At 51.6% G+C, this 15713-nt stretch overlaps 3 protein-coding genes across 3 annotated transcripts; 2 read left to right on the forward strand and 1 right to left on the reverse strand.

Moving 5' to 3' along the window:
* The first annotated feature begins 809 nt into the window (after positions 1-809).
* NXF1 (nuclear RNA export factor 1) lies at positions 810-12046 on the forward strand. The gene is made up of 21 exons (XM_019645421.1): positions 810-994; positions 2534-2714; positions 2934-3087; positions 3973-4056; positions 4166-4270; positions 4385-4465; positions 4552-4621; positions 4752-4840; positions 4968-5075; positions 5257-5366; positions 7167-7203; positions 7516-7584; positions 7665-7720; positions 7847-7954; positions 8071-8129; positions 8226-8341; positions 8458-8500; positions 10228-10300; positions 10829-11011; positions 11503-11563; positions 11686-12046. The coding sequence occupies exons 1-21, from the start codon at positions 967-969 to the stop codon at positions 11722-11724; spliced, it is 1854 nt and encodes a 617-aa protein (XP_019500966.1). The 5' UTR covers positions 810-966; the 3' UTR covers positions 11725-12046.
* Positions 12047-12147: 101 nt separating this feature from the next.
* On the forward strand, positions 12148-13393 carry TMEM223 (transmembrane protein 223). Its single transcript, XM_019645423.1, has 2 exons — positions 12148-12516; positions 12949-13393. The coding sequence occupies exons 1-2, from the start codon at positions 12201-12203 to the stop codon at positions 13239-13241; spliced, it is 609 nt and encodes a 202-aa protein (XP_019500968.1). The 5' UTR covers positions 12148-12200; the 3' UTR covers positions 13242-13393.
* A 92-nt stretch (positions 13394-13485) lies between these two features.
* Positions 13486-15712, reverse strand: TMEM179B (transmembrane protein 179B). The gene is made up of 5 exons (XM_019645422.1): positions 15528-15712; positions 14512-14699; positions 14293-14427; positions 14054-14132; positions 13486-13842 (listed from the first exon to the last, which is right to left on the reverse strand). The coding sequence occupies exons 1-5, from the start codon at positions 15621-15623 to the stop codon at positions 13681-13683; spliced, it is 660 nt and encodes a 219-aa protein (XP_019500967.1). The 5' UTR covers positions 15624-15712; the 3' UTR covers positions 13486-13680.
* Between the last annotated feature and the right edge of the window lies 1 nt (position 15713).

The raw sequence follows: 15713 nt of genomic DNA on the forward strand, positions 1-15713 counted from the left end.
AGGGGAGGTGTCTAGGAGAGGCCATGTCTTTTCTAGCCCTGGCATTTTAAATTTCTCCTCCCTCCTTGGCCTCCCTTTAGCAGGTGGTCCTGCTAGAATCTTTACTACCCAGTTGGCACACCATGTGGGCCTAAGACAACACTTCAGTAGTGGGTGGGGAGCTTTATGAAGACAGTTGCTCGCCAAAGGCTGACAAATGCAGCCTCTCTGATTTGACTCCGCAACTCTTCGGGGGGACGCCTAGATCAGAAATTTCATTTATTTCACAAATATTTGTTGAGTTCATTCTATGTGCCAAGCATGGTACTGAGTCAGGCGCTGAAGAAAAAAAGCCGTGAATTATTCAAGGTCCCTGCTTCTTGGAGCTTACATTTAGTTTTCTATATCCTGATAATCCGTTTTACAGGCGATGAAAGCGAAGCGTTGATCCGCAGCCGACAGAGGGCTGAACTGAGCCAAATACTGGCTGGATCCCGCTAAGGGTCTGTGAGCCATCACTCGCGCTCCGAGGCCGGGGTCTCCCATTCCTCGGGATCCCTTCACGTGGCCCCTCTTCCCCGCTCCTCTTGGAGTCCTGGGCTTCAGCAGCCTGTCCTCTGCTCCAGCGCTAATCCTGGAGGTGTTGGTGCAGCCCCGGACAGACGAAAGCAGGCGGCGGGGCGAGCCAGCCCCAGCCTTTGGCTAGGCAAGCTCAGGTCTAGAGCAGGGCGGGCAGCGGCTGAGTCCTGCCTCCCCCCCCCCACCACCACCGGCGCGGCTGTTCGCCCAGTGCGCACGCGCGGCAGTCTGCGCTCCTCCCCGGCGGCACCACCCACTACCTGGGGACGTCGTCGACGCGACGCGTTCTTGGCCCGATAAATGCGGTGGCGCCGGGCGTAGAAACGCTTCGACCTGGAGCGCCTGGGCGTTCGGACGTTTGGTGGCGTTGCGGTCCGCGCTTGAGCCCGCCCTGCTTTTCACTGTACCATGGCGGACGGGGGGAAGTCATACAATGGTCAGTGCTGGTCCCGGGGGTGGGAGCGGGGTAATCTGGGCCCCGGGTGGGCGGCGCTGGCCTAGGCCGCAGCCCTGGGGCGGGAGGCCGCGAGGGGCCCGCGTTCGCGGGGAACGGTGGCGGCGCGGGCCGGGGGCGAGGCAGCCCCGGGGGTCTGGCCGGACTGGAGGGCGGGAGCCCGCGTTGTTGACTCCGGAATCCTGGCGTTGCGAGGAGCTGAGTGGTTCGGCGGTGGGGTGATGAGATTCCTTTGAACTTTGTGGGTGGTGGATCCCTGTCAGTTCAGTTTAGCGACCAGACTCTTTTTAATGTGAGTCAGTGCCCTGGTCATGAGCTACCTGTGCCCTGTGTTCTATCGCGTCCAGTCGGTCTTGCCCCCCTTCCCTGCGGCTTTGGCTTAATATTTTAGACCTACACACCATCTCGATGTTCTAGGCCAAACACTGTACTGGGTCCAGAGTAGTGGTTTGGAGCACATAACAGCCGAGGTTTCAATCCTGAGTTGGCTACACCAAGCTTGAGTGAGTTAAAAACTCTCAGGCCTCATTTTCCATCCCCTTAATACAGGTAGAAACTACCTACCTCCTAAGAGTGAGTGAGTGTGAGAGTGAGAGTGTGTGTGTGTGTGTGTGTGTGTGTGTGTGTGTGAGAGAGAGAGAGAGAGAGAGAGAAAATGAGATCATTCATATCAAGTGCCTGGAGTTGGAGTATTGTAGTGCCTGGCACTGGAGAAAGTTTTCAGTGAATGTTAGCTGTGCCTTCTATTCATTTATTCTTTTTATTCTAGGGTCATTTCTTGAAATTCATTGTTTGCAGAGTACTAGGCATTAGGCAGAACTTTTTTGGAGTCATGTATCTTTTTCTAAGAAATCATTCCTACACACCAGGATTCAGAGGGTCATATTCCTGGAGAGCATTCGAGAATGCTTGGTTAAGCACCCTAGCTGCCACTAGAACCTACATCTAGGATTTGTCTTCTGAGTTGAAAGACATTTTTGGCCAAGGAAACAAAGAGCTCACTCCCAGACCTTCAGAGTTTGAGAACAAGACTTTAAAGAAGCCCTTCAGTTGGTCATATCTGTAACACATACTGTATAGGTAAAAGAAGCATTGTTTACTGAAAGCTGATGTAATCGTGATTGCTTGGTTTAAAAGGATGCGAGAGAGGTCACTGTTCAAATACTGACTAGGGTTAAGTAGGTTTATAAGGCTGAGTGAACGCAGATTGCAGGTGAATGTCGTGGGGTCTGAGTTGTGCCCAGTTCCACTTTTGGGTCACTCACACTTCTACATTGTGTTTCTCCTCTCTGTGATTCCAGTTTCTGCTTCATTTTTCAAAAGGCCTGCGTGGTTTCCCAGTGGTTTTTCCCTGTTGCTGCCATCCCATACAGAGGGTTCTTTCTCTGGGCAGGCGGGGGAGTTTGCGTGGAGTCTGTAGTTAGTTTGTATCTACAATAGTGCAGTGATACTGTGATTGCCATAGCACAGCAGCTGGGCCAGTGGTGTGTTTTCTAATTTGTGTTCTGTTCCCAATTCCAGAGCACGATGATCGAGTTAATTTCCCTCAAAGAAGAAAGAAAGGCCGGGGTCCTTTCCGGTGGAAGTGTGACGGGAACCGTAGGTCTGGAAGAGGAGGTGCTGGCATCCGATCTTCCCACCTTGAAGAAGATGACAGAGATGTGGCAATGAGTGATGCCCAGGATGTTCCCCGAGTACGATAGTGAGTAACCAGTGGATCTGGTTTGAATTTATCGACTCGTTCACTTACATAGCTCTCTTACTGTTCATGTCATTTCTCTTCCTACCTACAAGAGGGAGAAATGCCAGGACCAGCTTAATGGTTGAACAATCTTAGTTGTACTCCTGATAACACTGCAGCAAGGTCTTTGAGTAGACGGTCCTAGTGCTTATGGACATTTCATTCTCTACTTCCACACAGCAACCCCTATGCTGCACGAACTAACCGTCGGGGCGATAATTGGCATGATCGAGACCGCATTCATGTTACTGTGCGGAGAGACAGAGCTCCTCCACAGAGAGGAGGGGCTGGCACCAGCCAGGACGGGACCTCAAAAAACTGGTTTAAGATTACAGTGAGTATCTTGGAAATAGACGCTGTAGGGGAGATGGGGGGCTGGGCTCAGAGTGAAGGTGTTTCCCCTTCAAACCACAGAATTAGTCTTCTCAGCTGTTTACTCCACAATCAGGTATCCATCCTTTCACCTGAGGATCGATGTCTTAGAACAGGGGTTGGCAAACTGCAGCTCGCAAGCCACATGTGGCTCTTTGGGTACGTTCCATCTCAAAAGTTTGCTGACCCCTGGAAGAGCCAATCCTGACCCTCACAACAATTGAAAAATTATTCAAGAGCCATAAATATATTTTTACATAATCACCATTATGTGATGAACAGCATGTGAATAATATCATCTAAAAATTTTATAAATGAAACTATGGTAGTTTTATTTTTGTTTTCAGTTTTACTTCAGATCCTGCGGCTCGCAAACCACAGTTTGCTCACCCCTGGTGGCTCTTCCTTCTCAAAAGTTTGCCGACCCCTGTCTTAGAACACCTAAGGGCAGGTTCAGAAAAGGAATAGAAAGGACAGGCAGGATGGGGAGGAAGGAAAGGCCATTTAAAGGGAAACGTGATAACTGGATGGGAGGTGGACTAACGTCTCTGGATGTCTCCATTTGGCTCAAGCTGGGTTGTGGAGGATGGGGCCCCTTGAATTCTGAGGGGCAGGCAAGGTATAAATATCTTGGGACTTGTAGAATCAAACAATTTGATTCTTTTGATGAATAATAAGTATAAACAGAAAGGAGGTTAAGGAATCCATGTCTGGCTTCAGTAGGAAAGCTTTAACTGGTGTTTTCTTTAGGAAATCTTTTAAAGCTTGGCAAACTATATGAAGCACTAGATTGGGTCTCCTTTTCAGCATTAGTTACATATTATTCCCTTTCCTTTCTCTCATTTAGATTCCTTATGGCAAAAAATATGACAAATCATGGCTTCTCAATATGATTCAGAGCAAGTGCAGTGTCCCTTTCACCCCCATTGAGGTAAGATAAGGCCTGAGTGGCTGGTTGGGCACCAAGGAAAGTGGAGGGGCCAGGCGGGCCAGGGGCTCTGGGCTCACAGGTCTAATGCTTTTGTTTTCTCTTCTTGCAGTTTCACTATGAAAATACACGGGCCCAGTTTTTTGTTGAGGATGCCAGTACCGCCTCTGCATTGAAGGCTGTTAACTATAAGATTTTGGATCAAGAGAACCGAAGGGTGTGTAAAGGGCATGGCTGGCTGGGGGCGGGGACTGGTGCTCAGGCCACTGGGTCTTGGTCCTGGGGCTGAGGCTTTCTAGAGTTCACCCTGCCCTCCATGTCTTCCCTGCAGATATCCATCATCATCAACTCCTCCCCGCCGCCCCTCACTATACAGAACGAACTGAAGCCAGAGCAAATAGAGCAGCTAAAGGTGAGGCAAGCTCTAGTCGTGTGTTTCCACCGCCCTTCTCCACACACAACCCCAGTGACCACTGAAGCCTTGTTCTTCCTATATAGCTGATCATGAGCAAACAATACGATGGCTCCCAACAAGCGCTTGACCTCAAGGGCCTCCGTTCAGACCCAGGTATGGTTGATGGCAGAGATTCGCAGATAGGTGGAGATGGGGGATCTTTCAGGCAGGGAACGTTTGAGAATGGTTTGGTGCTAACACTGGCCTAGGCAAGCCCTCTCACACTTCCCTTTCCTTCCTGAAGATTTGGTGGCCCAGAATATTGATGTTGTCCTGAATCGTAGAAGCTGCATGGTGGCGATCCTGAAAATCATTGAGGAGAATATCCCTGAGGTGAGGCCTTTGCCCCGAATTAGGTGGGAGGAAGCAGGGTAGGATAGATAGGATGGGGTTGGGAGGCAGATTTGTCTCTGATCCCCTTCCCTGGTGATGCTTCCTCTAAACTCTTCTCTCCCCACAGTTATTGTCCTTGAACTTGAGTAGTAATAAGCTATATAGGCTGGATGACATGTCCAGCATTGTGCAGAAGGCACCCAATCTAAAGATCCTAAACCTCTCAGGAAATGAGGTGAGAATTGAGACCTGGTTTTGTTTTGGTTGGGGTGGGCAGAGGGTGGAGAGGACTTGCCTTGTGGTGGCAAGAGGCAAAGGAAGGAATTTAAGAGATGAGGGTGGGGGCAGGGCATGGGGCTACAGCTCGCTCTCTTTACCAGGGTCTCTTTCCTGCCTTTTCTCCCGATCCTTTGCAGTTGAAGTCTGAACGAGAATTGGACAAGGTGAAAGGGCTGAAGCTAGAAGAGCTGTGGCTTGAAGGAAACCCCCTGTGCGACACCTTCCGAGACCAGTCCACCTATATCAGGTCAGTTGTGGCCTGTGTCTCCCCTCCTGGGGACTTTCACCTCCTGGGAGGCTGAGCTAATGCACCCTGAACAGTGCCCGTCTGCAGGAGATGTGCAGCCCTGAGCTGGAACCACTTGTCCTTTGGGAGGATCACATGCTCTTCCCTTCCGTTTGTTCCTATGTGCAAGCTTTGCCCTACATCTTGTTTCCCTTCTTTTCACCTGACTACTTGTTTGCTGTGACCCTTCTCCTTCTTTCCTGAACACAGCCTTTTCTAGAATCTCCCTACCCTATTGTTCGAGGAAGGGCACCTCCTCTTTCTACGATGACAGGTGGTGTCTTGTCTATTCCCCATACATGGAGCTATCTTGTGCCAAGAGCCTGGTATCTCTGGGCTGAGAATGTCCTCCACTCTGGGACTTCCTGCTGATGGGCTGTCCCTCCTTTGTCCTGTATTGGCCCCTCTTGCCCTTTTGTCAAGAGGGACCCTCTTCTCAAGATCCACTTGCCCACTGCTGTTGCCTGGGCTCTCCTGCCCATGCTGAGGTTGAGACCTCCTGATGGCTGATGCCATGCACTCTGTCTCTCTTGCCCAGTGCTGTGAGCTGGGCTCTTCCTGGAAAAGAAACCTGGGTTCTCCAAGAAATGTGACCAAAGCCGGGGCCCCGCCAGCAGGCGAGGGAATCCCAAGGCAGGTCCTGGGCGTGGAGGCCACGGGGGCATAGGCTACCAAGGAGACAGAACTGACCCTCTCGGGGGCACTGCTCCTCCCTCACTCGCACACCTCACATCACCCTGCTTGGCCCCGGAGGATGGCTGGTTAGCCAGAGACGGGTAAGATTCCTCAGGGAAGGAACAACCTAAGACAGGCACAGTCGCATAGGGGCCATCAGGAGAGAACTTGGGGGCCAACAGAGGTGGGGCACAGACCCTCACCCCCCCAACTTTGCAGGGTCCTGAACCCTCACCCCTTCTGAGGGAGGTCTCCTGCCCCCATGGCTGCTTTGCTTCCCACGCCCAGCTCAGGTCGGGACCCAGGTTGCAGACAGAGACCTGGCCAACAGCAACTGCCCTCGCAGTAGCAAGGACTTTTCTCCCATTTCTTTCTTGGACCACAGGGAAAGGGGAAGCTGAAGGAAAGGGCTGTGTCGGGGGCCTTCTTCACTTTTTTCTCCCTCTTTTTTCTAAATGCTTTCTTGCCTTGCAGTTCTTTTGCTTTCTCTTTCCTTTTTCTCTCGACTCTCCTCTACCTCCCCCATCTTTCCTTTGCCCCTGCCGCATTCTACCTTTTCTCTCCCTTCTCCTTTTCCTTCCCTCGCTTCTTCCTTTGCCTCTTCTTTTCCTGATCCCCGCCTTGCTTATCTCCCTGCCCCAACATCCTGTGCTATCCCTGTGGTGTGTTTTGGTCTTGGCCACAGCCAGACCTGCCAGAACTGATGGATACCTGTTGAGGCAGCGGAGCCCCTGGGCTCCCACCCTATTCCCTCCTCCCGGGGCTGCACAGGTGAGTAGGTAGAAGGTAAGGGGGGGCAGGGAGGGGAGGAGGTCCTGGGCTTAAAGCCTGGGCTGGGAGTGCTGCTCCTGTGGCACTCGGGGTCAGGCATAGAGAAGAGTCAGCCTTCAAGGCATTCCTTTCTGGGTGCACCAGATGAGGAGGGGAGTGGGGCCGTTTTTCTTGGAGCTCAGAGTCTGGGGAAGAATAAGAGGCTGAGCAAGATGGGATGGGCTGTCCCTCGGGTGTTGGTGTATTTGCTCCTAGAGCAGTCCAGGAGGCACGGTGGCTCTGAATCGTCACTTACTCCTGTCCCGTTCTTGACAGCGCCATTCGCGAACGATTTCCAAAATTATTACGCCTGGTAAGTTCATAACTTTTTTTCACTATTTTCTAACAAGAATAGCATCTCTCACCAACAAGGTCTTGCCTAACGTGTTTGTATGACCATTAATTTGGGGACATGGAACCCTTTGAAAATCCAACAAAGGCTATATAATCCTTCTTCCCAGAAAAATGCCTGCAGACAAAATGGCATCTGTCAGGATTCCAGGGTCCTTTCCATGTCTCTTTTACACTTGATCTTTGACCCCTTACTCTTAGTTTTCCCATCTAATTACTCACCCAGCCTCTTTTTCTCTGGTTTACATTGTCAACTTTCACTTCCTTTTGGCAGGACGGCCATGAGTTACCCCCACCAATTGCCTTTGATATTGACACCCCTACGACGTTACCACCCTGCAAGGTGAGAAAGGGGGACAGAGTTAGAATTTGTGTTGGGAGGAGAGCACTGGTTACATGGTCCTAATATCTGTTTGATTCCAGGGAAGCTATTTTGGAACAGAGACCCTGAAGAATCTGGTCTTGCACTTCTTGCAGCAGTACGTATCCTAGGGTCCCTGAGGCCGGGCATAGGTGGGCTAGCCCCAGCACAACTCACTGTTGAAAACTGTTGGGACCCTTTGCAGATCCAGGAGCACAGACCTTCCCTTTCATTTTCCCCACAGGTACTATGCAATTTATGACTCTGGAAACCGGCAGCGACTCCTAGATGCCTACCATGATGGGGCCTGCTGCTCCCTGAGCATCCCTTTCACTCCCCAGAACCCTGCCCGGTGAGGATCACATCCCAGAACCTGCCGAGGACTAGAGTTTTTCAGCAAAAACAGGCCAGCACCTGCTAGTGTCCACACTGCTCTGATTATTCCCTCCTTTTCCTCTTGTTCCCCAGAAGCAACTTGAGCGAGTACTTCAAGGATAGCAGGAATGTGAAGAAGCTTAAAGACCCTAGTAAGTGTGTGATATGAGCAAAAGAGGATGGGAAGGAATCAGTACTGGGGCTCAGGGGTGCAGGGCAGCCCCTAACTTTGGCTCCTCTGCCCACAGCCCTGCGGTTTCGGCTGCTGAAGCACACACGGCTCAATGTCGTCGCCTTCCTCAATGAGCTGCCCAAAACTCAGCACGACATCAATTCCTTCGTAGTAGACATAAGTGCCCAAACAGTAAGCCCTCACTTCTTCCCTGACAGCCTGGATTTGGGGGAAGGGCAGTTAAGAGGCAAGGGGTCTTAGGCTCTGGCTTGGAGCCTGCATGTTAACTGTTGCTTCTTCTTTTTCAGAACACGTTGTTGTGTTTTTCTGTCAATGGGGTCTTTAAGGAAGGTGAGAATCTTTGGAGTGCTGTTTGAAGAGTGGTCCTTCCCCCAGCTAGAGTCTCAGCACTCTCAGCTTCCCAGCTGCCTTCTCTTCCCTCGTTTTCCCTGACCTGCTCCTGCTCTGCCCCCAAGTGATCTTCATTTGGCCTGCCCTCTCTACCCGTCTCTCCTGCCTGGGATATGGGGAAAGCCTGAGGCTTAGGACACAGACTTTGGCATCAGGCATGTCTGAGCTTCCATCCCCACCTTGGCCCGATATGTCTGTGGTCAATTGACATTACTTACGAGCCTCAGATTCTTTTTTTTTTTTTTTTAAGATTTTATTGGGGGGCCGGCTGAGTGGCTCAGTTGGTTAAGAGCTCGCTCAAGAGTTTGAGCTCTGAGCAACAGCGGTTCGAGTCAGCCCGAGCTGAGCAGCCGTGAGCTGCCAACAGGTGGCGGGATGGCTCAGCTAAAAAAAAAAAAAAAAAAAGATTTTATTGGGGAATTGGGGGAGGGGAACAGACAAGTTGCTATCCTTTTGTTCTTCAGTCTAGTTGTGGAGGACGTCGCTTCACTGGCCCATGTTGGTAATGATCATTGCACTCTTCCCGGGTGAGGCAGTTGCTCGCCAGCCATTGGACGGCCGCTCACGGCAGCTCATGGCAGTTCACAAAAGCTCACGCCAGCTGCCGGCCAGCCCCACTGCAGCCTACGCTGTCACCTGTGACTCACGGCAGCCCAGCTCCAGGTCGAGCTGTTGTTCACCATCTTAGCTGTAGAAGGTGCAGCGTCACTGGCCTTCATGTGGGATCCGAACCAGGGCCCTGCTGCTCAGAGCTGGCTTCCCAAGCCAACTCTTAACCAACGCACCACTCGGCTGGCCCCCTCAGATTCTTTATATGTAAAAGGGAGTCAGTTGCCATCTCGTGGTAAATGGAGTGACTTTAAAAACTGCTTGGGGGCCGGCTGAGTGGCTCAATTGGTTAAGAGCACGAGCTCTGAGCAACAGGGTCGCTAGTTCGCTTCCCACATGGGCCAGTGAGCTACGCCCGAGCTGAGCTGCCACTGAGCTGCCAACAGGTGGCAGGATGGCTCAGCTGGTGAGAGCACGTGCTCCTAACAAGGTTGCCTGGGATGGTGGGCTATGCCCACCTGCAACTAAGATTGAACCCGGCACCTTAAGCTAAGCAGCCATGAGCTGCCGACGGGCGGCCAGATGGCAACTAGACTTGGAGCTGAGCTTGCTGTGCCCTCCACAATTAAGAAAGATTGAAGGACAACAGCTTGACTGTTTTCTTTCCCCAATTCCCCAATAAAATGTAAAAAAAAAAAATGCTTGGGATGGCCGGTTAGCTCAGGTGGTTAGAGTACAGCCTCCGAACACCAAGGTTGCTGGTTCGATTCCCACATGAACCAAGGAGTTGTGCCCTCCACATCTGGATTGAAGACAGCTACTTGACTTAGAGCTGATGGGTCCTGGAAAAACACACTGTTCCCCAATAAAATTTCTAAAAAAAAAAAATGTGCTTGACACAGGGCTTGACACATGGATATTCTATCAGTGAGATAATAGTGCTTATTGCTGTCTTTCTGATCTCTGACACTCCTCCCTACCTCTGTTTTTCTGTACACAATCATCCCTGTCTGGCCCACTTAGGTTTCTTTGTGTCAAATAAGACGAAGATTTGAAAAGCAGTTTGTAAACATAATGCATGAGCGACTCTCGGGTCATTGCCATTGTTATCATTGCAGTGGATGGAAAGTCCCGGGATTCTTTACGAGCCTTCACGCGGACCTTTGTTGCTGTTCCGGCCAGCAATTCAGGGTAAGTGTTTGGCTTACCACATGGGGTCCCAGTCCCAGGCCCAGTCCATGGCCAGCATCGTGGAAATTGAAGGGGGCAGGGTGGACTCAGTCTTCAGGGTATTTTCAGAATTTCAGGAAGGTAAGGGAATCAGAGGAGGAGGCTCACATGGTGACAAAGAGCTTGGCTCGAGCTGGATTGGCTGGGTTTTTCATCCTGGCTCCACCACTTGTAGCTAAGGGCCCGTGTCCTCACCTGAAAATTGGTGTAACTATTCACTTCCTAAGTCTGTTGTGAAGGTAAATGGGAGCTAAGAACTGTCCATGGGGCAGAATGTACAATTCTAGAGTGTTTGGTAGTTGACCCCATCTGTGGAGTCCATGGGAAAGCCCATATCAATAAAATGATAAAAGGTAATGGCTAAGAGTGGGAGGGGGACCGTGTATGTATTGAAAGAATCTGAGTGTCAAGTGTCAGAATAAGAATAGTGTTGGGGAGATGAGGTTATATGTATTTGTCCAGCTACCTAAGGTGCTACTTGTCCCCAAGGTTGTGCATTGTAAACGACGAGCTGTTTGTGCGGAATGCCAGCGCCGATGAGATCCAAAGAGCTTTTGCCATGCCTGCGCCCACGCCTTCCTCCAGCCCCGTGCCCACCCTCTCCCCAGAGCAGCAGGAAATGCTACAGGCATTCTCTACGCAGTCTGGCATGAACCTCGAGTGGTCTCAGAAGTGAGTGCTGGGCATGTGTAGGAATAGGGGTAAACTGAGGTAGGACTGGTAGTTGGTAGTGAGTGTGCCTGAAATTTGAAAAGCCAAAACTTTTTTATTGCTTAAAAAAAGGATGGTCCATAAAAAGATTCCCCCATGTATAAATTAGCATTACAAAATTTAAAGCCAACATGAAGTCCCTTTTTATATACTGTTCCCTTTTTATATACTGTTCTGCAATTTACTGTTTTTACTTATTTCATGAATGTCTTCAGTCAGTTTAAAAATTATCTTTGTTTTCTTTGTTAGCTACTTAATACTCCTTTAGACTATTGATAGACATTTGGATTTTTGCTACTTTTTCATTTGTATGAATTGTGCAAGAATGTATGTAATTGTTGGCCAACTTGGACAAGTGTTTCTAAAGAAAGGATTTCAAAGTGGCATTTAGTGATGATCAGGGTGGCTGCATGTTGGTTCTAATGGAAGTGCCTGTTCTTCCCTCACTCCAGGTGCCTTCAGGACAACAACTGGGACTACACCAGATCTGCCCAGGCCTTTACTCTTCTCAAGGTAAAGGTTGGGAATACAGTGGCAAAAAGACAGGGAATTCCCAGCCTTCAAGAGTCAGATAATGAGGGGGGGCAGGATGGTGGGCCGCTGAGCTCTCTACTGATCTTTCATTATCCCCCAAGGGCAAGGGCGAAATCCCAGAAGTGGCATTCATGAAGTGATCTCAAGTCATGCCCCAGAAGAAGCCCCTGTAAATAGCCCTTGGATATAGATGTCTCCTTGTCATGGTTGTCGTCTCCTCCTCCTCTCTGGCCCCAAGGCCACCCTGTGACTGTGACTGAGGACGGAGGGCTGCTGGATGATCCCTCTTCACCTGCCTTCTGGAAGACTCTGGAAGACTTTCAGAAGATTGAGCCTCACTGGTGCCAGGAAGCCAAAGGTTACTTTGTAGAACTGACACTAAATTACCCGAAGGACTGAGGTGCTTTGTGTACTTAACCCCAAACTCCTCCCTACTTTTTAAGATAAAGAGTGGTAATTGTATTTTGTGTCCTGCGCACTGGTTTTGGCCCCGCCCCTACAGCGGAGGGAAGTGGGGTGGAGGCTGCCTGCCTCAGGCCAATTGCGGGGACGGGGGTGGGGCCTGTCGGCAGGAAGTCCCACCTCGGAAGCGGGGCGGCGCGGCGCGGCGCTGGCCATGGCGGCCCCTGGGAGGCGTTTGCAAGTGCAGCTTCTTGTCGCGCTGCGGAGCCTATTCACACGCCGAACCCTGCACAACGCTACCCCGCCACGGGACGTGTTGCTTTTCGAGCACGAACGAGGCCGCTTCTTCACAGTTCTCGGGCTGTTCTGCGCCGGCCAGGGTGTCTTCTGGACTTCCCTGGCCGTGGCAGCCTTGGCCCGACCCTCGGTTCCGGCGCGGCCTCAGGACACGGAGTTTCCAGACCGCGGCCGCTTGGACGTGCGCTCCGCGCTCTGGCGCTACGGTCTGGCCGTCGGCTGCGGCGCCATCGGTAAGGCATGGGCTGACTCCCCACTATGGGGATGTGGGTGGCTGGGCACGACCCCCGCCCTGCTTAGACAATGCGAGTTAAGGGGCTCCTGACCCCCCAGGATGAGGAAGAGTGGGCCGGCCACCCACCATGGGAGTGTGAAGCACTGGAGATGGAAGCCCCTGAGCGCCAAGCTCTGGGACAGGCCTAGGCTGAGGTCTGCCTCTCACTGCGACCTTGACCAAGTTATTTCACCCCTGGACCTGTTTTCCTGTCTTTAAAATGGGGATGGGCATCTATTAAAGTTGTTGGGAGGAATGAGTAACACAAGATTCTGGGGTGTAAGAGGAGCTCAATAAATATTACTATTACAATCACTTGTTTTTATTCAGGAATACTAGAAGGGTTGCTTGCTCTCCAGTGAAAACCTCACCCCATCTGCTTTTCTTGCAGGTACCCTGGTACTTGGTGCTGGTCTTCTCTTCTCCCTCCGCTCTGTGCGTTCGGTGATGCTGCGGGCTGGAGGGAAGCAGGTGACCCTCACCACTCATGCCCCCTTTGGTTTGGGTGCCCAGTTCACTGTTCCCTTGAACCAAGTATCCTGCATGGCCCACAGGGGTGAGGTCCCTGCCATGTTGCCTCTGAAGGTCAAAGGCCGGCGCTTCTACTTCCTCTTGGACAAAAGTGGACATTTCCCCAACACGAAACTCTTTGACAACACTGTGGGTGCATACCGTAACTTGTGAAAAAAAAACACCTTGGGACACTTACCCCTCCCAGAGGGGAATCAAAACTGAACCTTAGGGATGGGGGGTGACAACCAGAGTCACACAAGGTGACCCAAGATTCACTAACAGCAAATAAAAGCAGCCATCCCAAGGGCAGCTACCTGAATATACCTCTAAGTTTGATCCATGTCTGTTTAGCCTTTACTCTTTCCTCCCATCCACCTACCTACAGGGCTTTAACACTGAGAACTCAGTACCAAGATGAAAGAAGAAAGGAATATATTTTGGTATAAAAACAGCTGTAGGAAGAGAGGTGGAGGGGCCTGTCGTCATGTTTCCCTGATGAAGGAAAAACTGAGGCTCCCAGATGAGTGGGGGCAACAGGGCCACGTAGGGGCAAGAGGATTGCAGGCACTTGGGCATGGAGTCTGGCTGCAAGAAGCACTCTGGTTACTCTTCAGGAATGGGAAAGGTGTGGCCCAACAAGAACGTCTGTCTCAGAGCTCCACTCAGGGACCCCTCTCTCCAGAGGCCGGTATGGGGCGGCTTCAGACTTCCGCTGCATGATCTGGAGCACCAAGACCACACACCACAATACCAGATTGACCCAAGAAGAGTTCTGTGGGAGACAGGGACAGGCGTGTGAGGAGTGAGACCATCTCAATCCATTTCCACCCACACGACTCATCTGTTTGCTGTCAGGCTGAGGAGCCCTTCAGCTCCTCTTCAGCCTGTCACTGGTGGACACCCTTAACAACTACAGATGTTTCTATGAATTTGTGTACCCCTGGGTCTCCCTCCACCCAGTCTTTCATATCCCAGGACCTCACTTCAGCATTGTGTAGGTTGGAGTAGAACTGCAGAGTGGTTCCAGGGGGTGTCCATGGAATTTTCTGGGCTTCAGAGCAGCTGTGAGGTCAGAAAGACAGTTGTGAGATGGGGTATTATACCCCAAACACTCCGTGCTTGGGTGCCCTTCGAGATGAGAATTGATGTGGATAAAAAGGGATCGCTCTGCCAAGGGAAGGTACTCAGACCCAGCCAGGCACCTCCCCTCCCCCGCCATTACCTAATTGTAGCGTTCAGGGAGGTGATGGACTTGCAGAGAGAACTGGTGCCAAATCGAAGGACACAGGCAGACACTAAGATCAGGAAGACGGCTATCGCTGAGATGGCCAGCGCAACACAAAGCCCTATCCGGCCTCTGAGGAGGGAGAAGCAGCCTTGTAGTTGAGGTGGGACTCCTCCTACCTCAGCCCCTGGCCCTCAGAGTGGTGCAGTCAGTCACCTGTTGGAGTCCTCGATGCAGCTGCTGTAGACCCAGAAGAGCAGAAGCAGGAGACAGTAGAGAGCCAGGAGGCCAGAGGCCCCAGACACAAAGTAGCAGAGGGAAGGGGCTGAGGGTCGGGATAAGGTCAGGGAGGAGCGATTCAGGGAGGCCACACCATATAAGGGACAGCTGCCACTGAAGGAAACCTGTGGAGAGAAGCTGCTGAGGCCTGGATTTCAGATTACTCCCTCTAGATGCAGGATCGTGGCAGGTGTTAGGGATAACGTAGGCCAGGGCCACACTAGGAAGTTATTTGTGTACTGTCAGTTCCTATTTCCGTGCCAGTACAAGGCCTGCTGGGGAAATAAAACCGTGGCCAGGATCAGGAAATAGGCGGTGGTTATAAAATACACTGAGCTTCAGAGATGGTTTCCTCTCTCTGCAGAAGTCCTAGAGCAAAACCAGTACTTGTGTAACGTAACACCATCTCCGATGCTTCCCAATCTGTAACACAGTGCCTACTTTGTAGGAATTAAATAAGCCTATGTTTACTAGCAAGATTGGCTGGCGTAAACAAAGTAAATTATTGGCTTCTGTTTTACGTAATAAACTTTCCACATCAATATTCTGTCATTTTAACATTGTATTGCAATCATGTGATTGCAATCTCCACTACACTACGCTTTATTTCTTGGCGTAGCTCAGCACAATAGTGTCTGATTTCAGGATGAGGCAGGGCCTGGGCCGACTTGTTTCAAAAACAGGGTAAGCTTATATGCAGCAGAAGCCACGAGGTCGGGCTGTGTATGTTGCTGTTAAGTCGCTCCAGAAGACTTGTCCCTTTGGCGAGGGAATGAATGAGGTATGTCCTGGGCAGACGGAGCCACAGAACGCGATTAGCGCCGATCCATCTCCGCCGCAGACCTGCGCCCGCCGGCCCGGGGCGGCCCCGCCCGCAGACCAGTGGTCTCCGGTCAGGAACGGCCCGCTCCCCGCCTACCCGCCCCTACCCTCACTCCGCCTCGCAGCCGCACCTGGGTCCGCGTCAGCGTCGCGGCCGCCACGGCCCCGCACAGGAAGGCGGCGGCGAAAAGCGCGAGCTCGACGCGTTGCAGCCAGTGCAGCGCCATGGAACCCTCGCTACCTGGAAGCGCAGCCCCAAGAGCCAACCGCCCACGCAACGCCTCATCCGCCGCGACCCAAGAGCGCGGAGATCTCAC

The sequence above is a fragment of the Hipposideros armiger genome, unplaced genomic scaffold (assembly GCF_001890085.2).
Source record: "Hipposideros armiger isolate ML-2016 unplaced genomic scaffold, ASM189008v1 scaffold_93, whole genome shotgun sequence".
In the NCBI taxonomy this organism is placed as follows: domain Eukaryota; kingdom Metazoa; phylum Chordata; class Mammalia; order Chiroptera; family Hipposideridae; genus Hipposideros; species Hipposideros armiger.